At 42.4% G+C, this 26,253-nt stretch overlaps 1 protein-coding gene across 2 annotated transcripts in view; it reads left to right on the top strand.

Annotated features, from left to right (window-relative positions):
* The window catches only part of hck (HCK proto-oncogene, Src family tyrosine kinase), an 88,986-nt gene that overhangs the window by 42,011 nt on the left and 20,722 nt on the right, over nt 1-26,253 (top strand). For both annotated transcript variants that reach the window (XM_080204825.1, XM_080204826.1), the window contains exons 9-10: nt 10,608-10,790; nt 24,637-24,713. In XM_080204825.1, coding sequence (XP_080060951.1) covers nt 10,608-10,790; nt 24,637-24,713 — 260 coding nt within the window. The remainder of the gene's footprint in view (nt 1-10,607; nt 10,791-24,636; nt 24,714-26,253) is intronic.

Genomic DNA, 26,253 nt, shown 5'->3' with positions numbered 1-26,253 from the left:
TTTTCCCTGCAGCCCTCCTTAAACAAAGGCACAACATTTGCCACCTCCAATCTTCAGGCACCTCATCTGTGGCTGTTGATGATTCAAATATCTCTGCTAGGGGATCTGCAATTTCCTCCCTAGCTTCCCACAATGTCCTGGGATACACTTCCATCAGGTCCCAGGGATTTATCTACCTTGATGTGCTTTAAGACTTCCACTTCCTTTTCTGTAACATGTACACTCCTCAAGACATCACTATTCATTTCCCCTAGATCCCTAATATCCATCCCTTTCTCAACAGTAAATACTAATGAAAAATATTCATTTAGGATCTCACCCACCTCTTGTGGATCTGTACCTAGATGACCTTGTTGATCCTTAAGAGGTCCTACTCTCTCCCTAATTACTCTTTTGCCTTCTATGTATTTGTAGAAGCTCTTTGGATTCCCTTTTGGCTTATTTACCAAATCAATCTCTTTATGCCCTCCTGATTTCTCTCTCAACTCCACTCCTGTGCCCTCTGTACTCTTAAAGGGATCCACTTGATCCCAGCTGCCTATGCATTGAATTTACTTCCTTTTTCTTCTTGATCAGGACCTCAATATCCTGAGTCATCCAGGGTTCCCTACTTTTACCAGCCTTGCCCTTCAGTCTAAAAGGAATGTGCTTACCCTGAACCCTGCTTAATACATTTTTGAAAGCCTCCCAATTACCAGACATCCCTTTGCCTGCCAACAGATTCCCCCAATCAACTTTGTTCCAGTGGTGATTTTGGTTTCATTTTGAACATGTTAGACCAACAAGATGGCGGCTGCAACTTTATCAGCATGAGTGCTTAGTCATTCCAAAAAGTCAAAGACGTACCGAGTCAACACCAGTTACTACCACCAGATAGAAAAGCAAAAAAATGTGGGTTATTGTGGAATTCACATCATGATTCTGTGGGCATTATTGGCAAGGCCAACATTTTGGTGCCCATCTCTAATTACCCTAGACCTGAATGGCTTCCTGGGCAATTTCAGAAGTCAGTTAAGAGTCAACCACATTGCTGAGATTCTGGAGTCGCATGTGGACCAGACAGCTATGGATGACATTTCCTTCCCTAGAGTAGATTTTTACTACAATTGATAATGGTATCATGATCACCATTACTGAGAGTAGCTTACAAATCCAAATATTTATTAACTGAATTCAAATTTCACCAGCTGCCGTGGTGGGATTAGAACTCATGGCCCCCAGTGCATGAACTGGGTCTCTGGGATACTAGTCCAGCAACATTAACCAGTGCGCCACCATCTCCCCTTAATTTGAAGGTCTGAAGTTGGCGTTAGATTTACCTAATAATTCAATACTTGAAGAGTAATCCTGTGAAGTTTTACTACTAGCACTTAGTGGTGGTCATAGGGAACCAGGACAATAGAGATGTCCTTTTTTTACCACATTTTGTGTCACAAATATGCACAAGTTCTATGTAAAGAACTATGTAATTAAAAAATTACCTTTAGTTTGCTTCAGTGATGGCATGCTCCTTAGAGTAAAAAAGATTCAGGTTCGAGTCTTGCTGCTGGCACAATTTAGGCAGTCGCCTCATTGTAATTTTGTTAGTGCCACCCTTCAGATGAGATATTGGGGCAATTTTGTGCCCGTGTTTGTCATCAACAAGAACGGCGATGCAGGTGCAAAATCTCGAGTTGAAAAATGAGATTCTCACTGGCCAAATTTTGTTTTCCAATTTTCCCTGCCCTTGCCAGTCATGCAGCGGGTTCCTGCTCAGAAAATGTGGGGGACTCATTTAAATATATTTTAATAAATTTACATATTACTAACATTTTAACGAAGATACATATTAATAAAGGGCATACACACCACACAATTTCCTCCCTCCTCACTGAATATTCAAACCTAGGTTCGCAACAGCTTTATGAAAACAGGAAACTGTGAAGGGGTTTCACTGTGGGTGTCACTGTAGCTCCTGGGGGAACAGGGCATGCCTGGGCACTGCCCTGGCACTGGACAATGCTGGGCATGGGCCACCTGAGGAACGCAACTTGGGTTACCATCAATAAGGGTAGGGGGAGAGCACCGCGGCCTTTGAAAGGTGGGACACGCGTAAGAAGGGAGCAGGCATTGAACAGGGAAGTGGCAGCAATATTGCCGCGGTTGTGGGTGGGGTGGAGCAGGGAGCAAGAGCCCCCAATTTTGCAGTTGGCGGGAGGAGAGAGCCTCAAGATTGTGCAAACAAGATTTGGGAGAACCAGTGGGGTGGAGGGAAGGGATGGAGGCTTAAAGTCAGTTGTGATCAGGTTGCCTTTAAAGATGATGCCCCAATCTCTGTGGGACTAGCCTTGCTAGCTCTGTCAGATCTGCAGCTTAGCAGTGCATCTGGAAAGATGCATACCTGACACTGAGATTATGGGTAAATTTCACCCATTATGATGCACTAATTTCTCAAATTCAGTGATGTAACTTAAATTGAGGAGTGTCCTAACCACTATTCCTGACCAATATTACCGAACAAATGATTACTCATCTCATCTGCTACATGTAGCCAGAAACAAGTGAACACTCTGCTGAAATCATTGGATGTTGAGAGTTTTGGGACATCTGAAGAAAAAATGCATTATAAATATAAATTAATCTTGATGAAGTCCAGATTTAAAAATAAAACTACATACAACATATTAAGTTGTCAATACTGAGTTCATTCATACGTATTGTATTGATATAGTTGTGTTTGAGATGGTAGTGGATTCAGAAGACTTTGGAAACCTATTCCACAGAATGACCTGGTGGTCAGAGTCTGCAACTATATTGTGACTGACAGAAAAATTGACAGGGAAATATTGGCAGATTAATTTCATAGAGCCATAGAATCCCTACAGTACAGGAGGAGGTTGTTTGGCCCAATGAACCTGCACTGACAACAATCTCACCCAGGCCCTATCCATGTGACCCCATGTATCTACCTTGTTAATCCCCCTGACACTAAAATTCAATTTATCATGGCCAATCCACCTAACCCGCACACCTTTAGACTATGGGAGGAAACCAGAGCACCTGGAGGAAACCCATTGCTAAATTTGACAAACAATACTTGATGTAAATCTGGAAACTTTAATCACATGCGGCTTCCCTCAGGTGATGCCAGGAGTCTGTCTATCCAGGATTGTAGAAAGTAAGATTGTGTCCAAAAAGTACATGCCCCGTGCAAAAAAAAACAGTAATATAATGGATGTGGCATTGAGGTCTTGGGCAAGTTCCAAGTGGGCTCTGCTTAAATAGCATGTTTCAGATTGTTACTTTCATCTTCATGATCCATGTTGCATTTAAATGGAAACGTTTCAACAAGTAACATCTTGAATCATTCAAAAGGCATTAGTTGGTTGCAGTGAAGTCTACATTCCTGATGGGCTGTACACCCTTCTTCATCTGTTTATTCTGTGGGAAGAAACAATTCGCTGTTAAATTTTTCTCTTTACAACAAGATTGCGACATTACAAAATTTAATAGAGGTTTTGGACTTTTCTCTAAAAGAATTTCAGAGCATGATTGTGGTGGGAAATGTCATGGTAAACAGAAAGGATAAATGGAATTTTAAAAGAAACAAAGTCCTTAGAGATGATAACTCAGCTGTTGAAAGGCAGTTTCTTTTTATTTAGAGATATAATGTAGAACTGATCAAAATGTTTTAATAGGAAGACTACACTGGACTGAATATTAAATATCTAAAGTGCCAGAAACACTGGCTAACCAATGGCTACCCAACTTAATGAGCTGAAATAACTCAATTTCTATACATTCTTTCAAGTTTGCTTTTTTGCAGTTCAGGGATATGACTTTGGAAATGTCCGTTCTCAATATTACTTCCTCTTTAATTGATGAATCCTAAATGTAAGCTCAAAGATCAGTTCCATTAGAAGAGAACTTCACATTTGAGTCACTTCTAAAAGGACCTGCTTCTTGCTATTATAGATGAAAGATGTAACTATTGCAGGTACAGTATTTAATTAGGTCTCTTTAGCTGATGTCAGAGGGCACTTCTGACATCAGGTCAAGGGCACCATGGTTTTCAATGATTACAATCTTATACCATTCACTCATAGGCTTCTGCCAATACCAGTGTCAATGTGAACAAGCTTCATGCTTAATTGACATCCTATCTACCACCTGAAACATTCCCTCCCTCTGTCACTGACACAGTGGCAGCAGTGTGCACCATCTACAGGAGCAGCCATGTTTCATTGTCTGGCAATGGATAACTCCAATGTGGCTGAGGTCATGCATCCATTAACAATTGATCCTCAATATTTTTAAGATATTCTTTCACAAATTTTGGGTGTTGCTGGCTAGGCCAGCATTCGTTGTGCATCCTTAGTTTCCTTTGCAAAGGTGATGGTGAGCTGCCGCCTTGAGCCTCTGCAATGTGTGTGCTATAGATAAATCAATAGTGCTGTTACAGAGAGAGTTGTAGGATTTTGACACATATAGAGTGAAGACACAGTGAATGTAGTTCCAAGTCTGGGGGGTGTTTGGCTTTGAGGGAGACTTGCAGGTTGTGGTGTTTCCATGCATCTCTTGCCTTTGTGTTGGAGATCTAAGTGGTAGAGATAAAGGATTTGGAAGGTGCTGTCAAAGGGGTCTTGGTGAGTTGCTTTAGTGTATCTTGTAGATGGTGCACACTGCTGCCACTGTGTCAGTGGTGGAGGGAGTGAATGTTTAAGGTGGTAGATGGGGTGCTAATCAAGCGGGCTGCTTTTGTCTCGATGGTCCGTAGAATCTCTACAATGCAGAAGGAGACCATTCAGCCCATTGAGTCCTCACTGACTCTCAAATGACATCCCACCCAGGAGGTGAGTTACTCACTACTGAATTCACAGCCCCTGATCTGCTGTGGTAGCTACAGTATTCATATGGCTGGTCCAGTTCAGGTTCTGGTCAATGGTAATGCCCACAATGTTGATAGTGATACTAATGCCCATGAAAGTCGAGGGAGGATGGTCATTGCCTGGCACTTGTGTGGCTGTTATTTACCAGCCTAAGGCTGAATGTTGCCCAGATCTTGTGTATCTGAGGAGTCATGAATGGTAGTGAACATTGTGCAACTATCAGAAAACACAAACATCCCTGCTTCTGGCCTTATGATGGTAGGAAGATGGCTGGGCTTAGGACACTGCACTGAGGAACTTCTGCATGATGTCCTTAGACTGAGACGATTGACATCAAACAGCTACAACCACCTTCCTTCATTCTAAATACAGTTCCAACCAGTGGAGTGTTTTTCCCAATTCCCATTGACTTCAGTTTTGTTGGGGCTCCTTGTTGCCAAAATTGTAGTCAAGTGTTGCTTTGATGTCAAGGGCAGTTATTCTCACTCCTCTCTGGAGTTCAATTCTTTTTTTCCATATTTGAATCAAGGCAGTAATGAGTTCAGGAGCTGAGTGGCCCTGGTAGAACCCAAACTTGAGCACAAGTGAGCAGGTTATTGCCATGTAATTGCTGTTTAATAACTGTTGATGATGGCTTCCATCACTTGATTGATGATCAAGAGTAACCTGATGGGGCAGCAGTGAGTAAGTTTGGATTTGTCCTACTCTTTGTGATTAGGCCATACCTGGGCAATTTGCAGCATTGTTGAGTAGATGCTAGTGTTGGAGCTGCACTGGCACAGCCTGGCCAGAAGTGCATCAAATTCTGGCAGAAGTCTTTAGTGCTGCAGCTGGAATGTTGTCAGGACCCATAGCCTCATCAGTATCCAGCACCCTTCAGCTGTTTCTTGACATCAAATGAACCTAATTGGCTGAAGATTAGCATCTGTGATTCTGGAGACTACAGGAGGAGGCCAAGATGGATTACCCACATGGTAACTCTGGCTGAAGGTGGTTGTAAATAATCCATCTCAATTCACTAGCATTGGCTTTTGCCTGTATGTGCTGGGGTAATTGTGGAGTCTCCTCTGGATAGTTGTTGAATTGTCCGCCACTATTCATTACTGGATGTGGCTGGACTGCAAAGCTTGGATTTGACCTGTTGGTGTGGAGCAACCTGTCAGCAGCGGTGCTACTGAGCCTCTCTGGGTAATGGATTTTGAAGTTTACCATCTAGAATACATCCTCTGCCCTCACCATCTTCTATGCTTCAATCTGGTATTCAACTTGCAGGACTATTGATTCATTGACTGAGGAGGGCAGTATATGGTAATTAGTTGGAGGTTTCCTTGCCCATATTTGACTTAATGCCTTGAGAAGTTTTGGGTCCAGAGTCAAAGTTAAGGGCTTCCAGGGCAATTCCCTCTCCACTGTGTACTACTATGCCACAACCTCTAGTGGATCAATCCTGCCAGTGAGATAGTAGATATGGTGAAGTACGGGGTATTATTTGTTATATATGATTGTTATTAAAATTTTTCATGGGATATGGATGTCACCGACAAAGCCAGTATTTGTTACCCATCCCTAATTGCCCTTCAATTGAGTAGCTTGCTAGGACATTTCAGATGGCAACTGAGAGTTAACCACATTGCTGTGGCTCTGGATTCAAATAAAGAACAAGGAACAGTGCAGCACAGGAACAGGCCCTTTGGCCCAGCAAGCCTGCACTGATCATTTTGTCCTTCCTAGACCAACCACCCGTATCCCTCTATAGCCTACCTGTTCATGTGTCTGTCAAGATGAATCTTAAATGTCGCTAATGTATCTGCCTCAACCACCTCACTTGGCAGTGCATTCCTGGCCCACACTATCCTTTGTGTTTTTAAAAAAACTTCCCCAGCACATCTCTACTGAACCCCCCCACCCCCTTACTTTGAACTTGTGTCCTCTTATGATTGATATTTCTGGCCCGGGGGGGGGAAAAAGGCTCCCAACTGTTCACCTATGCCCCTCATAACTTTATAAACAGGTCACCCCTTTGCCACTGTCTTTCCAGGGAGAATAATCCTAGTTTATTCAGTCTCTCCTCATAGCTAATACCCTCCATACTAGGCAACATCCTGGTAAACCTTTTCTATACTCCCTCCAAAGCCACCACATCCTTCTGGTAGTGTGGTGACCAGAATTGGACGCAGTATTCTAAATGTGGCCTAACCAATATTTTAAATAACTAACATAATTTGGCACCTTTTATACTCTGCGCTGGCCAATGAAGGCAAGCATGCCATATGCTTTCTTCACCACCATCTTCACCTGTGCTGTCCCTCTTAAGGATCTGTGGACCTGTGTTCCCAGATCTTTGTGCAGTTATGCTCCTGATGGTTCTGCCATTTATTTTATAGCTCCCACTGAATGGGATTTAGCAAAATGCATCACCTTGCATTTGTCTGGATTAAATTCCACCTGCCATTTCTCCGTCCAATTTTCCAGCCTGCCTATACCTTGCTGTATTCTCTGAAAATCTTCATTACTATCCACAACTCCAGCAATCTTAGCATCATCCACAAACTTGCTAATTAGGACAGTTATGTTACATTATAAACAATAGAGGTCCCAGCATTGATCGCTGCGGAACACCACTAGTTACAGACCTCCGTTCAGAGAAACACCCTCCCACCGCTACCCTCTGTCCTATATGACCAAGCCGGTTCTGAATCCATCCAGCTAGTTCACCCTTGATCCTGTGTGATTTAACCTTTTGTACCAACCCTACCATGAGGGACCTTGTCACCCTGGAGCTGTGAAGCAGCAGTGCTAACCACTGTGCTACCTTGCCGTCCTTGGTAACACACCTACAGCAACATCTGCTGTAATTTTTGTTGGTAAAGAACTGCTTCCGCAAAGCAATGGGAGAATATCAAAATGCCTTTCACATATGTAAATGACCTTCCTTCAATCTAAAAGAAGTACAAATAAAAATTGTGTAAGCTGCTTTATGACTAAAGCACCCATTGGATGGCTGTGAAGAATAAGATTTATCCATCCGCTGTCTCCTCTAGCTTTGCAGGAGTCATCTGGATCTCCCGTGCTTGTGGATGGAGAATCTAGCGTTCACCATCTTCATTTCAAATTAGTCCCAGTTGAAAGATGGGTGGGCAATTTCACATGAAGTCTTGACGTATCTGTTCATCTTTTGGTCACAAATGTGGATGTTATCAGAACTAAAGTTTATGATAAACAGTGAGGTCAGTCACATGCGGTTATGATCAGACAAAGTGCTGGAGTTAGTTGCAAATTTAATGAATCCATGTAGACGTCCATAGCCCTTCCCTTGTTAATCATTTTTGTCACTGCCTCAAAAGCTCAATCAAATTAGTAAGGCATGACTTGCCTCGTAGGTTAAACTAGGTAAGGATGGTAGATTACCTACCCTGAAGGACATTAGTGAAATAGATGGTTTTTACAATAATTGCTGGCAGATTCATGGTCACCATTACTGAGAATAGCTGACGTGGTGAGGTTTGAATCCATGTTCCCAGAGTATTAGCCTGGGCCTCTGGATTACTAGTCCAGTGGCATTACTATTACACCACCATCTTCCCCCATTGTGTCTCTATCAGGCTGTTGCTTGACTAGTCTGTAGACAGCTGTTGCTATTCTGGCTTAAGCTCTCTGATGTTAGTAAGGAGGATATTGCAAGGTCAGCAGGGCTGGGCACACAGTTGTCATTTCCTAAATATGCAAGTCTTTGAGGCAAAGTTCTGCAAAATTTGTTGTGTCATGCTGTATCAGTGCAATCTTTCAGTTCAAAGAAATATTCAGAAAATGCCTTGGGAGTGAAAATGTGCAGAAGCCCAACTAAATTGGTTGCAAGGTCCACAGGCTCTGGCTGATCTAATCTAATGGGTGGCACAGTTGGTCAACACTGCCTTGCAGCACCAGAGACCCGGGTTCAATTCCTGGCTTGGGCCACTGTCTGTGTGGAGCCTATACATTCTCTCTGTAACTGCATGGGTTTCCTCCCACAGTCCAAAGATGTGTGGGTTAGGTGGATTGGCCATGCTAAATTGCCCCTTAGCGCTGGGGGGTCTAGCTAGGGTAAATGGAAGGAGTTAAGGGGATTGGGCCTGGGTGGGATTGTATCGGTGTAGACTCAATGGGCCAAAAGGCTTGCTTCTGCACTGTAGGATTCATAGAATCAGCGATTTTTATTCTTGCATTTGATTTCCAGCACAGAAGAACTATGAAATCATAGAAACCCTACAGTGCAGAAAGAGGCTATTTTGGCCTATCGAGTCTGCACCAACCACAATCCCACCTGGTCCTATCACCATAATCCCTTGTACTTACCAGCTAATCCCTCTAACCTGTGCATCTCAGGATTCTAAGGGGCAATTTTTAGCATGGCCAATCAACCTAACCTGCACATCTTTGGACTGTGGGAGGAAACCGGAACACCTGGAGGAAACCCACACAGACATGAGGAGAATGTGCAAACTCCAGACAGCCAGTGACTCAAGCTGGGAATTGAACCCAGGTCCCTGGAGCTGTAAAGCAGCAGTGCTAACCACTGTGCTACCCTGCTGCCCTTGGTAACACACCTACAGCAACATCTGTAATTTTTGTTGGTAAAGGACTGCTTCCACAAAGCAATGGGAGAATATCAAAATGCCTTTCACATATGTAAATAACCTTCCTTCAATCTAAAAGAAGTACAAATAAAAATTGTGTAAGCTGCTTTATGACTAAAGCACCCATTGGATGGCTGTGAAGAATAAGATTTATCCATCCGCTGTCCCCTCTAGCTTTGCAAGAGTCATCTGGATCTCCCGTGCTTGTGGATGGAGAATCTAGCGTTCACCATCTTCATTTCAAATTAGTCCCGGTTGAAAGATGGGTGGGCAATTTCACATGAAGTCTCGACGTATCTGTTCATCTTTTGGTCACAAATGTGGATGTTATCAGAACTAAAGTTTATGATAAACAGTGAGGTCAGTCACATGCGGTTATGATCAGACAAAGTGCTGGAGTTAGTTGCAAATTTAATGAACTCATGGTGTGACTGAAACTGGAGGAGTGAGATCTATTAAGCTGTAATTTAAAAAAAAAACCTGGCTCTGCCCAAATATATAAACCTTACAGAAATACTAAAAGTAATGCTATCCACACAGTAGTTCTATTGCTTAAAATATTGTATCGCCTCTGTGTTCCAAGATATGGTCGGTTCAAGCCAACTCTCATCTCTTATCATTGTAAGTTAGGAGGATTTATGGCTCTAGAGGTATCAGACCTGTCTCTGAGCCAAGAGCTCCAAGTTCATTTCCCACTCCAGGACTTGTTGGCTATGGGAAAAGTATTCATGCTATGGCTCAGCACATTGATAATCAGCCCCGCTAACCCTTCCAACATTCCCCAGTGTTCCCCAAAGGAGAAAATAATGTGAGAAGATGTGACACATTGTCAGTCAGCCATAATTATATATTCACCTAGAGGGTAGGGGTATCCCCACAGGAAAACTGTGATGACTGTACTGGTAACTTAACTGTTCCCCTAGCTCCTGCCAAGTGTATGGGATTAGTAAGGTGTGAAGATAAGTGACAGAACTGATACAGGTACGTACTATCAATCCGTTGTTGCCAAGTTTAAACTTAAATCAAGACACAGTAAGCACCATTTCTGTGAACACATTAAGTAATCCCAACATTAAGATGAAATTGAAAGTTGAATCATGGGAGAAAATTCTAACTTATTTTTCAGCTACGTACAACAACCATACCAAAGTAGCAGTGAAAACAATGAAGCCGGGCAGCATGTCTGTGGAGGCCTTCCTCATGGAAGCTAATCTTATGAAGGCACTTCAACACGATAAGCTGGTGCGACTCCATGCTGTGGTAACAAAGGAGGAGCCGATATTCATCATTACAGAGTTCATGGCCAAAGGTAGAGTGAGTGCTAATGTTTATGCAGCCCCTCTTTTCTCTCTTTCTCTCATTTTAACAGTGGTGGTGCTGTCCTTTTACAAACGTACTTCCTCCAACTATTTCACAGTATTGTCAGTCCTTGCTACATTAAGTGTACTTGTTGTTGAAACCTTGATCCATGGCCGGAATTTTACTATCCTGCCTCTCTCAGGAATCGGAGTGGGCAATGGGCAGACCATGGGAAGGTCTGTTGACCTGGGACAGGATCTGACGGTTTCAGAACAAGCAAGGCCATAAAATCCCATCCATTTAATGTGTTCACAATCGCAGTTCACTTCCATTTCTTCCAGGCTTGTTCACTTGATTATTCTGAAATTTGTCTCTCGATTTCTGAGCAATGGACTTTTTTTTTAGGCTTGTCAGGCAGCTGGAGATTTTCACTTAATGAGACCTCCTTATTGCCTGCAAGCATCAACTGAGGATAGTTATCCTGCATACACACCAAGAGGAGTTGTCCATTTATTGCCCAATTATCTCCTGCCTGGAAGATTTGGTTTGCAATTTGGCATCAAGAAATTGCGAGCAAATTGCCTGTTTGAGTTTCCTTGAGATCCTGGGTGGGATCACGGCAGATGAATTGGGTAATGAGGTCCTCTGTCTCTTTGCCTCATTTTCTCTACCCTCCCTAGAAGCAATACTGGCCACCATTTCTGTGCCCATTTGAATGGAGATATCAGTGAATTGGGGAAAGGAGGGGAGAGGTCTCGTATAGTAGCTGCCATTGGTGGTAGAATTAAAATTGGTGACCCGCAAGAGAGCAGATTTGGAGGAGTGCATTTTCCTTGGAGTGTTGTAGGTTGGTGGAGATCAGAGATGGGGAAGGGGGGTGAGGCTATTAAAATCAAGGCATTTCTTTAGCCAGGTGGTGGATGTAGGTCAGTGTGCCCAGTGGTGTTGGGTGAATGAGACTTGGGTGTGTTAGAAAATGGGCAGAATTTTGGCTGAACACTAGGGTAGAATGTGGGAGATAAGCTGGTGGGGGAGGGGAGTATAGAATAGTCAAATCTTGAGATAATACAAGCCTGGAGGAGAGTTTGGAAAAATAAGAGGTGAGGACTCAGCCTCCCATCCATGACAGTTACTGTAACTCTCCAGAACAATCAATTAGAATGCTTATTTCCACCTCTATAATGTTGTTCAACACTCTGTCTCAACTCTCTTACTGCCAAAACCCCCCTCCAACACTGTATTATCATCCTTGTATCCAAATCCCTCCATGGCCTCATCCCTCACTATCTTTAATACAAGAGCAGGAATGTACTGCTGAGGCTGTATAAGGCTCTGGTCAGATCCCTTTTGGAATACTGTGAGCAGTTTTGGGCCCCATACCTAAGGAAGGATGTGCTGGCCTTGGAGGGGATCCAGAGGAGGTTTACAAGAATTATCCCAGGAATGAAAGGTTTGTCATTACAGGACTCTGGGTCTATATTCGGAGTTTAGAAGGATCGGGGGAGGGACCCAATTGAAATTTAGAGTATACTGAGAGGCCTAGATAGAGTGGACTTTCAGACAATGTTTCCATTCATGGGAGAGACTAGAACTTGAGGGCACGACCTCAGTGAATGGATGCTCCTTTTAAACCTCAGATGAGGAGGAATTTCTTCAGCCAGAGAGTGGTAAATCTGAAGAACTCATTGCCACAGAGATAGATAGGTTTTTGATCAGTAAGGGGATCAAAGGTTATGGGAAGAACGCAGGAGAATGAATGGCGGAGCAGACTTGATGGGCCAAATGGCCTAATTCCGCTCCTATATCTAATGGTCTTATGGCCTCCTTCCTCCAACTCTCACCTTAATCCTATGCCCTCTAGTTTTAGGCTCCCCAGTCTTTGGGAAAAGATGTTGACTATCTACCTTATCTATGCCCCTTGTTATTTTATAGACCTCTATAGGATCACCCCTAAGCTTCCTACTCTCCAGGGAAAACAGTCTCAGTTTATCCAGCCTCTCCTTATAACTCAAGCTATCAAGTCCCAGTAGCATCATAATAAATCTATTCTGCGCTCTTTCTAGTTTAATAATTTTAATAATATTCTTTCTATGATAGGGTAATCAGAACTATACACCGTATTTCAAGTGTGACCTTAACAATGTTTTGTGCCACTTCAACAAAATGACCCAACTCCTGTATTCAATGTTCTGACTAATGAAACTAAGCATGCCAAATGCTGCCTTCACCTGTGACTCCACTTTTTCAAGGAGCTACGAACCTGTACCCCGAGATCTTTGTTCTATAACTGTCCCCAATGAAAGAAGCCGTGCAACCTGTTGTGTCTACATTGGAACAGTTTAACTCATGCCACTCTCTTGCCACCTCCACGTGGCCCTGCACATTCTTCCTTTCTAAGTAACAATCCAATTCCCTCTTGAAAGCCTCGGTTGAACCTGCTTCCATCGTGATGTCAGGTCAAGCATTCCAGATCCTGACTATCTGCTGCATGGAGGAGATTTTTTTTCCACATTTCGCCATTGTTTCTTTTACCAATTACTTGAAATCTGTGCCCTCTTGTTCATGATCCTTCCACCATTTGGGAACAGTTTTCTCCTACCTACCTATCCAGACTGCTCATGGTCTTGAGTACCTCTGTTAAACCTCCTTGACCTTCAGTTCTCCAAGGAAAACAGTCCCAACTTCTCCAATCTAATAGCAAGTTCTTCCTCCCCGGCACCACTCAGAAAGGATAATAGGACTAGGGGGCACAGCCTCAAGATAAAGGGGGGGGCGGTTTAGAACGGAGTTGAGGAGGAACTTCTTCACTCAAAGGGTGGTGAATCTCTGGAATTCTCTGCCCGTTGAAGTGGTGGAGGCTGCCTCGCTAAATATTTTTAAGAAGCGGGTTGATGGGTTTTTGATAAGAGAGGGGACTAAGGGTTATGGGGAGAGGGCAGGAAAGTGGAACTGAGCCACGACAGATCAGCCATGATCTTATTGAATGGCGGGGCAGGCTCGAAGGGCTAGATGGCCTACTCCTGCTCCTATTTCTTATGTTCTTCTTATGTTCTTATTCTGATGAGCCTGTTTGTGCACTATGATACCTTCAAATCTTTCATAAAGTGTGGTGCCCGGAATTAGACAGACTACCTGATGTGGCTGAATCGGCTTGCTTGACCAGGGTAAGAAATCTTACCTCCAGGATTCATTCCATTAGTAACTCTATAATACCTTATTGTGTCTAAGCCCTCAAATCATTTTCTAGTCCATCTTGTCTTAACTCCTCAAATCCATTTCTTTTAAAACCGTACTAAACCAATGAAAGAAAAAAAAAGCTCAGACTTTGAAATACAGCCTGTAGGCATGAAAATTATAATAACGTTCCAGAAATTGTAAAAAAAAAAAGTTGAAATCCAAATGGTGGACACACAAGTTCAACATTCAGGTTCAATCGAAATTCATACAAATGAAAGAAAAAGGTTAGTCAGAAGAACCAGTCGCAACATGGTTTAATTTTCCTCAAAAATCTACAATGAAACTTAAAGCATTTTGTGATTAGTTGGGTTAAGTTTCTTCAAATATCTTTAATGGCACACAACTCATGAACAGTGGTGTATAAAACATTGGCCCTGATCTTATCCCAGGCGTGGCAAATGCTGAGATGCTTCCTGTTGTCGAGGGTCACGAGGCAACTAAAGCTCCTAGGAGCCGATTTCTGCCAGAACCAGGAACTTCTGAAACCTCAGAAATGGGAGTCCTCATGATGGTCCCTGTAAACATCTAAATTTGGGCATTTAGTTGATAATTACCCTAAGTTTTACACCAGGAGCTGTGCTTGAGTATAAAGCCAGCTTGGGAGCGCAGGTCGCAATAGACCAGGTGGTGTGTCAAAGCACACCGGCATTCTCGCAGCCCTGACCCACCATTCACCCCTCCCCCAAACCCTCCAAAAATAATTCCACCAGTTCCACCAACACCAAGAAAATCCGGGATCAGTGGCTCCCTTGACTGGCTGAGGTCAGAACAGATTTGGGTCAGGATTTTCTGGCCTTAGTGTGGTGAGCCAACCATTGACTTCACCAGGATCCTACCAATGGATGAGGCCAGAAAATCACACCCCAAGTGTTTGGAGTTGGAGGGTGGGAACAATGAGCAGTGTGGAGAAAGGAGTAAGCACTGTTCAATGGATGAGATAGGTGAGCAGTGTTGGAGAGGTTACAGGGCATTGTTGGGGGCTGAGCATTATAACAATCGCAATGGGATGAGGAGGCTGTGCAGTGTGGTGTTCAGAGATTGGAGTTTGAACAAAGACAGGGTCATTCAAATGCAACATAAGTCAATGAACTGTATGTAGACAGACCTTGAGGAGTAAGTCCTCAGTCCATAAAGAAAAAGAGTGTGGCTTTGCTGTAATGGTGCTTTGCCCAAAGGTCTCCTGACTCTGCTTGACATCAGATCCAAGCTGGAGTCTGCACCAGAAGGTCCTGAACCTTCAATATGAAAGGTAAGCTTGCTGTTTTAATTGGTGTGTGTGCTCCTGCTCTGTTGCTGACTTGAAGATCTGGACCATTCAGTGAAAATGGGTTAGCAGGGAATTGGGTCAGGGTTGCTAGTTAAACCAGATTACAAGCAGCTGCAGTGTCCTATTTCCTCTTTTTCACTTCCTCCTTCTCCTGTTTAAACTTCACTAAAGTCTTTTTTTTCAGTAAAAGCAACACCCATGTACGACTATGAGGATTAAAAACTTCACATTTAGCCCATCCTAAACTGTATTAATTTGTTCCATTTATCAGGTCCCAAATTAACTTTTTCTCTTTCTTCGTGTGGGTAACTTTATAAAACACTGTAAATAAACAGCAGTTACTGATTGCTGCCGATCTTACTCGCTTGCTTTCTCTCAGCTGATTTAGTTTTGAATTAAACATTAACCATGGAGTCAACGTTCTCCAGTATAAGACTGATAGTGTCTGCTTTAACTAAAGCAACTGACTGAGCAAAAATCCAGAGAGAGAGAGATAACAAGTGTTCCTCAAACTAAGTTTGCATATAGTTCCCTTATCTGTTGAAACCTTTCATGTTGTCACTTGCACCTTAGTAACCATTTTATTATTTAGTGAATCATTAAAGATGGCAATCTCTTGAATATGTAATCCAGCCGCTTTGCCGGACAGCCAGTGAATGAATGCCTTTGGATTGATAGGCTGGGTGAGAACAAACAGCTTCCAAAAGTCACCTAAGGTCACTTTACGTGCTTCAGTTCCCGTATGCTTCTGGTTGATAATATGGCAATGTATACTGAATCAAACCATTGATTTTTGTGTTCTTCATTTTGCATAAGTGAAATGCCCACTATAATCTAACTGCAAGTTAAACTCCTTTCCTCCCCACCCACCACCACTTCACTTCCACGGCAGTAGCAGATCTCCATTCAGTCAGCACAAAATGAATGTCCCGAGCATTATTACGGAGCTCTTGCCAACAAGGTGAATGTCAGATGACCATTTTGTCTGTCTCTGCTCTTTATCACCAACTGGTTTTTGTTTTTGGAAAAACTGCTCCTTTTTGGTGATGCAAGGTACTCTGCAGCAGTAAATCCAACAACCCCACAAATCCAGGAAAAGTATGGTAACTAAGTTAGGCTCTGGGCCTCAATTAATTGCCGTGCTCTTCCTGGAATTGTGGTGTTGGTGGATTTACTGTTGCAGAGTACTTAGCATGTCAGAGCTAACCTCAAATTTACAACGAAAAAGTTTGGTTTGAGTTAATGGCCTAATTATTCACTGGTGCAAAAACATCCAATCCGGGGTGTGCCCCTGCCAGATTGAAGACGACAGCTTTTCAAATTATCCACGTCCGTTTTAAAGGTCCTTCTTGAGATCGGACTAGCAGTGGGCCATTTGCATTCAGAGTAATTAGGTCTACACACACCCACATAGCGGTCCTTAAACGTTCCTTAATTCAACTGGGGTCCAATTTCAATTGGACTTTGGGACTACCTGGTATCGTTTCCTGTGTCCGCTTTGCAGACGTTATCCAATTTCTTCTTCAGTAGTTCCAAATCTGATTAAACTATATACATTCTATTGCCAAGAAAGCAACCACACTTGTAATGCTTGATAACTCATTCAAGAGATGTGCTTGTCTTGTATTTGGAGATTAGACACAAAGATTTAAATTTGTTAGTACCTGTTCTTTTTTATTCATTTGTGGGACATGGGCATCACTGGCTGGCCAGCACTTATTGTCCATCCCTAGTTGCCCGAGGGCAGTTGAGAGTCAACCACATTGTTATGGATCTGGTGTCACAAATAGGCCAGACCAGGTAAGGACAGCAGATTTCCTTCATTAAAAGACGTTAATGAACCTGTTGATCAACAATGGTTTCATGGTCATCAGTAGATTCTTAAATCCAGATTTTTTTGTTATTGAATTCAAATTCCACCACGGCGGGATTTGAATCTGGGTCCTCAGAACATTAGCAGAATTTCTGGATTAATAAATTGGCGATAAAACCACTAGGCCACCACCTCCCTGATTACCTAAGTAATGCATACTATGCCCTTGGTTTCAGGTGCAAAGGCAGTGCGGGGATTGCACTGCATATGCACATTGGGAAACCAAGGCTGACCCACAGTTAGGCCTCAGTGCTGCTCCTACAAGGCTTGGTTATTTGAAGAAATGATCAGACGACAGGCTTCACCAGCAACCCAAACATAAATACTGGAGGGTGCGGTGGAGTGTGGGCTGGCCAACTACTGTGGAATCAGCCAGGCACTCCTACTTCAACTGGTTGCACACCAACAATATTAAGCTCTCCTTTTGCTCAACAAATGCTTAAAGATTCTGAGCAGAACAGACCCAGTTCCTTCTCCTCCTGCTACGATGTCAAATTTAGCAGAAAAGGCCTTAAGCAACTGGTGGGCTCCTAGGTCTCTCTTTTATTAATTCATGGGGTGTGATTATTTTATCACTGCTTAACTGTCCTTGAAATAGTGATGGTGAGCTACTTCCCTGATCTGCTGCAATCCCTGTGGTGCACCCAGTGCTGTTAGGGAGGGAGTTCCAGGACTTTGACAGTGGAATGGTGATATAATTCCAATCCAGGATGATGTGTGGCTTGTTGGGGGACCGTTTCCATGTATCTGCTGCCCTGGTCTTCTAGGTGGTAGGGATTGCAGGTTTGGATAACGTTGTCAAAATACTTTTGGCAAGCTGCTGAAGTACATCTTGTAGATGGTACATACTGATATCACAGTGTGCTGGTGGTGAAGGGAGTGGATGTTTAAGGGGATAGTAATAGGTGAGAGTGGACTTCTTCTACTGAAGGGCACACCTGAGCAATTTTCTACATTGTTGAGAAGATGCCTGTGTTGATTCGATTTATTATTGTTAGATGTATTAGTATACAGTGAAAAGATTTGTCTCTTGCGTGCAATACGGACAAAACATACCACTCATATAATCCATAAGGGAGAAGGAAAGGAGAGGGTGCAGAATATAGTGTTGTAGCTGAACTGTAATGAGGGGCATGGCTAATTCTGGGGCACAAGTCTTCAGGACTACAGCTGGGATGTTGTTTGCATCTATTGCCTTTGCAGTAACCAGTGCCTTCAGTTGTGATATTGTGTGGTTTGACTGAAGACAGGCATTTGTGAGGTTGGGGATCATGCAGTTGGCATTGATGGTAATCTGCAATTCCTGCTTCCAGCACCTGCCATAGACATCTTTTTAAAAAAAAAAAGTCACCTGAACCAACATTGGATTGGAATTTTTTCTGACATCCTTTTTAAATCCTGAAATTGGCCTTCATTGGTATATCCATTTTATGCCTGTAAAATCAGGGAACAAATCCACAACTAAAGGAAGATGTGAATCCTATTTGAAGGTGGCTTATTAAATGGGGACAAAAACTGGCTTGGACTTTTCTGCTTTGGTCTACAGTGCAGTGTTATCTGTGCAAAGCCTTCTGGTGATCTGCTTTGCCACTGTGGGTGGATAAACTCGTATCAATCTGTTTCTCCAAAGTATAACAAAAACTAAAAAAGGTCAATAGCCGTATTTGGATAATGAGGAGCTTTGGTGACTTACCAGAGGGTAAAGCCACTCATAGAACTACCCTGAATAAAACTTAATCAAAAGGTTGGGGCAGGGTGGGGGAACGTTGGGGGCAGGAAGATAAATCTGAATCCCAGACTAAAGGAAGGAAACTTTTAGTCGTAGTAGAGAAATCTACGGGGGTCATTTTAGCCTGACTCAGTGGCTGGGGAAACTCGGTTGAACTTCTAACACCCTGCTCAATTTTATTCCCCATAACTCACCTCCTAATTGTAATTGTGCGTATTGTATGATCGGTAACAGCCAATTACCAAACTGGCTTTTGGCTGAAGCAATTGTGCAATGATGTAGGCTTGTATTGTTTTTTGCAGAGGGGTTTAAGTTTTCATAATTCATGGGAAGACAGTAGCAATGTCACTGGACTAGTAATGTAGAAGCAAATGCTGAGGGGACACAGGGTTCAAATCCCATCATGGCCACATCTGCATTCAATCAATAGATTTGCAACGTAAAGCTATTCTCGATAATGGAGGCTACGAAGCCAGCATCATCATAAAAACACATCTGGTTTACTTTTGTCCTGCAGGGAAGGAAATCTGCCATATTTACCCAGTTAGTTCTATACACAGACCCACAGCAATGTGATTGACTCTTAACTGCCCGAGCAAGCACCTCTGACTCGAGGGCAACTGGGGATGGAAACAAATGCTGGCTTTGTCCATGATAACACACAAAGAAATCCCACAACACCAGCTTAAAGTCCAGCAAGTTTATTTGTAGCAACTGCCCCAAGCTTTCGGAACACGTTGTTCCTTTGTCAGGTGGCTGGGCGTTCTGTTGTCAGGGATGCCCAAGTTCTGTGAAGGAATAAAGAAAAAAAATTGTCTTGGTTGGTTTCCTTTCCACATCTTGCATTCAAAAGACTGGTACGCTGGGACACCTGAATAGACCTTCCACACATCTCCTGCCCTGCTCAACAAACAACATGAGCTAAATAATTTTATCCCACGTTTATTGGATTTGGATTAGTTGATCTTGCAATAGCGTCAGGTTCTGTATGTCTCTCCAATTGACTAAAATATTTAATCACTTGTAATAATTGGCAAATATTCAAGATAGGTAATTTCTTTTATGGGGTGTGCATATCTGAACCCTTGCATTGTTATATCCGAGTAATGATATTGTACGTATACAAACAGTTCGTTTACTTGCAACCTTGAATAGTGTGGGGGAGGTTGCAAGTTCCTGTGGTCAGTCAACAGCGTAAAGTTGTGCTAGATTTCAGCTTCACTGTTTTCTACACAGTTTAAACCACAGCAGCTGATACTGGGCAAGCAGCAGAGGAAATAGAATTTGTTTTTTCTAAACCCTAACAAGATGTTTTCAGAACAAATGTTTCTCTCCTGCTTTATCATTGTTGTAAAAAAAAAATGCATTTTATGTCAGCATGATCTTCATTTTTGAATTAGTTAAAGACTTTGTCCTAGTTTAAAACGTGCAATTTATTGGTCGCTCCTCGTGCTGGTGTTTTGGACATGTTTAGGTATATTGCCTGATGTGGAAGGAAGGGCGTTTTAGTATTTTTCAAGGAAATTTGAAAAAGTTAATGGGAGTGCAGTCAATTAATCATGTAGCAGATATACACACTATGTTTTTCTCTTAACTGTTCAAATTGACCATTGAGGACCATTATATAATCATTAAATTAAAAATTATCTGGCTCTTATTAAGACAAATTAGATGAGATTGTTATGAGCTTATTGTCAAATTTAAATAAACTGCATGTAAAAAGCAGCAGATCCTTGTGAATTGTTCACTAATTCTTAAATAGGAGCGCTCAGAATTAGAAAGTGGAATTATTTCATTGAATTCAGAGAACTTAAACAAATTAATTAAATCTGTAACAAAATTATATTGTGAAAAAAGTGAAGTAGTTTTGACAGCGAGATTTAACTCATTTAATGTTTAAATTTTAAGATTTGTCTCTCACTTGAACGTGCTTGTCTCAGTTAAGATGTTTAGGAAGAGTATAACTTGTGAATAAAAACTTGAATTAAATCGCACTATGGACAGGAATGCTTCACCAGTTTTACTCAAATTCTTATGTTTCTATTTTAATATGGGTTAACGTTTTATTCAAAATAAGTGGACAGAAATTTCACGAGTGTATTAACTATTGGTACAGCGAAGACCCAAGTAACATTCTAGAACAAAATTCGAAGAAAATGTATATAATAATCTATAGTTAATCAGCAACTGCAACTTCCCATTTTCTTCTTCCTTCCTTAACTTGCCTTCCACATCTCAGAACATTCAAGTCCTGTTTACCAATTGCTTTTGCACTTACTGACATATATATGAGGTGTTGCCAGACCAGAAGCCAATTTTAAAATTCTCATCCTTTTTAAATCCCCTCAAGCATGGCCTTTTTCCTCCCAATCTCTGTAACCTCATCCTGTCTTACAATCCTCCAATGTCAGTGCTACTTCAATTCTGATCCCTAGCACCTCCCCTACTTTAATCAGCTAACCATTGACGATATTCTTTTAGCTGTCTGAGCCCTAAACTTTGGAATTCCCTTTCGAAATCATGCTGGCTGTCTATCTCTTCTGCCATACGATGCTGCTTAATATCATCTTGCAACTGAACTCCCCCAATCCCCATACCACCCAGTTAATTTTTTCAGACATCTTGGAGAGGTCTAGGGAAAAATACCTGAAGACGGGCCTACTTGAGGGTTTGATCATCTGTCCTAATACCTCATTTGTGGTACCTAATACCACAAATGGATACCTTTGTGGCTCCATTTTGAACTTGGTTTGATTATGCTTTGGCATTTTACTATTTGAAAGGAGATTCATTTAATTTAAGTTGTTGTTCCCACCGATGGTTTTCTTTGTAGAGACCAGCCTTCTTTCTCCCAGTGAGAAAGCCACAGTTACACATTTCGCAGCTTTGCTCCTTACTTTCCATCCTGAATTGTTATGCTTTGTTTTCACAACATTACATTTATTCATGCTTAAATGAATATCTATAATGGCAGCTGCATTTGATATCATGTTCAGATGCTGTCTGCTCTCCAATGCCCACACGTCCCAATTAATTTTTGCACACATCTTGGAGAGGCCTAGGGAAAAAGCCTGAAGAGGACCTACTCGAGTATTTTAAAGAGAATTGTCATGCACTTTTTTATAAAACATGGAAATCTTTTTAAGAACTGTCTTTTTTGATCAGGCAATACGCTAGCTACCTCTTCCTCCTGCTCCAATTGGCCCTCTGTCTTCAAGCTTGCCAACAGGGGCCATGGGAGTATTCATAGCCAAACAGCTAGAAACCAAACAATGACATGGAAACTGCTTCCCCCTCCCAACTTAAATGAAACCTGAGTGAAAGTTTAAGGTCAAACTAGACTTTTCTCCAGCTGGATAATTCTTGTTAAGTGCTGGAACAGAGCACTTAAAAATAGCTTTCCAGTGTGGAGGTGGCGTTAGAAGGGAGATAGGTATTATGAATGTCATTTGTTTTCTCAATCTGTTGGTTACAATAGGTAACAAAGCAACATACTATGGAATGTGTCCCTCCTTGTGCAGCAGCCTTTCACTTACACCTCCTTCAATTTGGTCTACTGTGCTTGCTACTCCCAATGTGGTCTCCTGTACATTGGGGCATCCAAACATAGACTGGATAACCACCTTGTGTGTAACACCTTTGCTCAGTCTGAAAGCATGACCCTAACCTTCCTATCGCTTGCCATTTCAACTCAAATATCTTGCTCTTATGCCGTCATGTCTGTCCTTGGCCTGCTCCAATGTTCCAGTGAAGCCCATTCAAACTAGAGGAACAGTGTCTTCTCTTTCGATTAGACACTGTAGCGTTCTGGACTTCAGCGACTTCAGACCTTGAACTACCTCATCTATCTCAAACCCTTTTGTTTAATCCAGAGTCATCTGCAACTTAAATTTTGTATTCACTTAGTATTGACCTTGTTCTGCTATTAATACAGTCTGCTCTCTTACCTTTATACCAATATCAGCACCTTCTTTAGTCTGTAACACTATCATTAACATAGAACATAGAACACTACAGCACAAACAGGCCCTTCGGCCCACGAGTTGCGCCGATCACATCAACACCTATCTATAACCCCCAATCCCATAAAACCCCATATACTCATCCAGAAGTCTTTTAAAAGACCCCAGCGAGTTTGGCTCCACCACCACTGACGGCAGCCGATTCCATTCACTCACCACCCTCTGAGTGAAAAACTTACCCCTAACATCACTTCTGTACTTTCCTCCCCACACCTTAAATCTGTGTCCTCTCGTAGCGACCATTTCAACCCGGGGAAATAGCCTCTGAGAATCCACTCTATCTATTCCTCTCAACATTTTATAAACCTCTATCAGGTCGCCTCTCAACCTTCGTCTCTCCAGGGAAAAGAGACCCAGCTCCCTCAACCTAACTTCATAAGGCATGCCTCCCAGTCCAGGCAACATCCTTGTAAATCTCCTCTGTACCCTTTCAATAGCTTCTACGTCTTTCCTATAGTGAGGCGACCAGAACTGCGCACAGTACTCCAAATGAGGCCTGACAAGGGCCTTATAAAGTTGCAGCATTACCTCCCGACTCCTAAACTCAATCCCTCGATTAATGAAGGCCAGTACACCATATGCCGCCTTGACCACCTCTTCAACCTGCGAGGCCGATTTAAGAGTCCTGTGGACCCAGACCCCAAGATCCTTCTGCTCTTCAACACTACTAAGACTCCTGCCCTTGATAGTGTACTCGTTCACCCCATTGGTTCTGCCAAAATGGACGACTACGCATTTATCCGCGTTGAAGTCCATCTGCCACTTCTCCGCCCAGTCCTGCATCCTATTTATGTCCTGCTGCAACTTTTGCCATCCTTCCAGACCATCCACAACACCACCGACCTTCGTGTCATCAGCGAACTTACTTACCCATCCCTCCACTTCCTCATCCAGGTCATTTATGAAAATGACAAACAGCAAGGGTCCTAGAACAGATCCCTGGGGCACTCCACTGGTGACTGACCTCCATTCAGAAAAAGACCCATCCACAACCACTCTCTGCCTTCCGCAGGCAACACCCGCAGGCAAGCCAGTTCTGGATCCACAAGGCCAAAGGCCCTTGGATCCCATGCCCTCTCACCTTTCCTTTGTCTGGTGTTCTATAACATCTTTGAAATCTGTCTCATCAGCTCCCAACTGTCCCCTACCTTACAACCATAGAATCCCCACAGTGCAGAAGGAGGCCATTTGGCCCATTAAATCTGCGCTGACTCTTTGAAACAGTGTCTTACCCAAGCTTCCCACTCTATCACCATCACCTTGTGCATTTATGATGGATAATCCTTCTGCCATATTTTTGGACTGTGGGAGGAAATTTGGGCACCTGGAGGATGCTGGGAGCGCATGCAAACTCCAGACAGGCAGAAACTCAAGGCCGGAATCAAGACAGGGCCCCTGGTGCTGTGAGGCAGCAATGTTAACCATTATGCCACCGTACTGCCGTCTTTTCTGATCCACCTTATTCATCCTCTGATAATCGTATAAAACCCATCACGTTTCTCCTTCTCTTTAGCTCAGAAGAGTACTATTGATAACTATAAACCAACAGCGTAACATATCTCATGGTTTTAATCCAAGATGTTGATGGTAGGGATTATGTGGATTGATAACATTGCTGTAAATACAAAACCAACCGAGAAACATCTGTGCTTTGATTTGTATTATTGTCAGCCTAGTAAAAAAGCTTAATGGTGCATGGATGATTAAGCCCTTCTTTGTCTCTTACAGGGAGTTTATTAGATTTCTTGAAGAGCGATGAAGGAAACAAATTGCAGTTACCAAAGCTGATTGATTTTTCAGCCCAAGTAAGTGATCACAGTTGTTGTACAAATCTCTGCAGAAGAAATATCAGGTCCAACCTAATTAAATGTGTATTTCTTTTGAGGCGGTATGTCAGTTTGTGGGGCATTTTATTAGTTGAAAGAGCAACAATTGTTTGGACAATTCAGTGACAAGTTATGTTGTGTATATTTGCTCTGGGGTTTTTTTGACTTGAGCTTGTTAAAAGATTTAAAACCATAAGAGAAAATGCTGGAAAATCTCAGCATTTCTGGCAACATCTGTAAGGAGAGAAAAGAGCTGACATTTCAAAGCCAGATGACTCTTTGTCAAAGTTGACAAAGGGTCAACTGGATTCGAAACGTCAGCTCTTTTCTCTCCTTACAGATGTTGCCAGAGCTGCTGAGATTTTCCAGCATTTTCTCTTTTGATTTCAGATTCCAGTGTCCGCAGTAATTTGCATTTATTAAAAGATTTGAAACATTGTTTGGAACCGAGACCCTAAAATTTGCCTGTGAGGTATTGGTGAAAGTAGTCCTTCCGCAGCCAACAGAGACAGTCAGCAATTCACTTATCAGTGCACGTAGCTGCAGAAAGGTACTGTTATAAGGTGCTTTTGAACACAATACCAAGGACCCTGGAACTAATCATCCCAATGGGTGGTACAGTGGATAGCACTGTTACCTCACAGCACTAAGAACCCGAGTTCAATTCCAACCTCGGGTGACTGTGTGGAGTTTGCACATTCTCCCTGTGTCTGTGTGGGTTTCCTCTGGGTGATGCAGTTTCTTCCCACAGTCCAAGGATTAGGTTGATTGGCCATGCTAAATTGAGCCTTAGTATCAGGGGGATTAGCTGGGTAAATACATGGGTTTACGAGGATAGGGCCTGGGTGGGTTTGTTGGTGCAGATTTGATGGGTCGAATGGCCTCCTTCCGCACTGTAGAGATTCTATGATTCCAAATATCAGGAGAATTGTGAAGTAGGCAGTGTCCAATTTTTCAACGTGTTCTCCTGCTGCTGAAAGTATTTAATTTCTAATTGAAACGTTCTGCCTACTGTTCAGTTCATTAGATATTTTGCACATTGGCATTCATGGTTTATCCGATACATGTAAGTGTGTTAAACATACACTGATTAGTGCTTCCAGCCACACCAGACCATGAATGGGGTGTGGCCAGAAACATATTCCGGTTGTAAGCTCAGTATCTTGGATCTTTTTTGAATCCAGAATGCCTGGGGGGAAAAAAAAACTCTCTGTATACATTTCTCTCCCCTCTTCATGATAATCCAGGATTAGATAAGTATACCAAAAATAAAATATGACTCCATGGAAAGAGACATGAGTTAAACATCTCTTATCAATGATTTCAGTTAATAACCTAGTTTCTGAACTTTTTTTTACATCGAGAGAATAACTCTCTTGCTTTGTTATCATTATCGGTAGTGTTGCTGTTATTAATTGCAATTCTGCCAAATAAACTCTTTAAAGTAAAACCATTCACTTGTGCTTTTGATCCTTTTGTTATTCAATCCAAGTCCACTTCCAGACTTTTACAGAAATCC

The sequence above is a fragment of the Carcharhinus amblyrhynchos genome, chromosome 16 (assembly GCF_965287045.1).
Source record: "Carcharhinus amblyrhynchos chromosome 16, sCarAmb.v2.hapA, whole genome shotgun sequence".
Classification (NCBI taxonomy): domain Eukaryota; kingdom Metazoa; phylum Chordata; class Chondrichthyes; order Carcharhiniformes; family Carcharhinidae; genus Carcharhinus; species Carcharhinus amblyrhynchos.
This window is presented reverse-complemented; position numbering and strand designations above follow the sequence as displayed.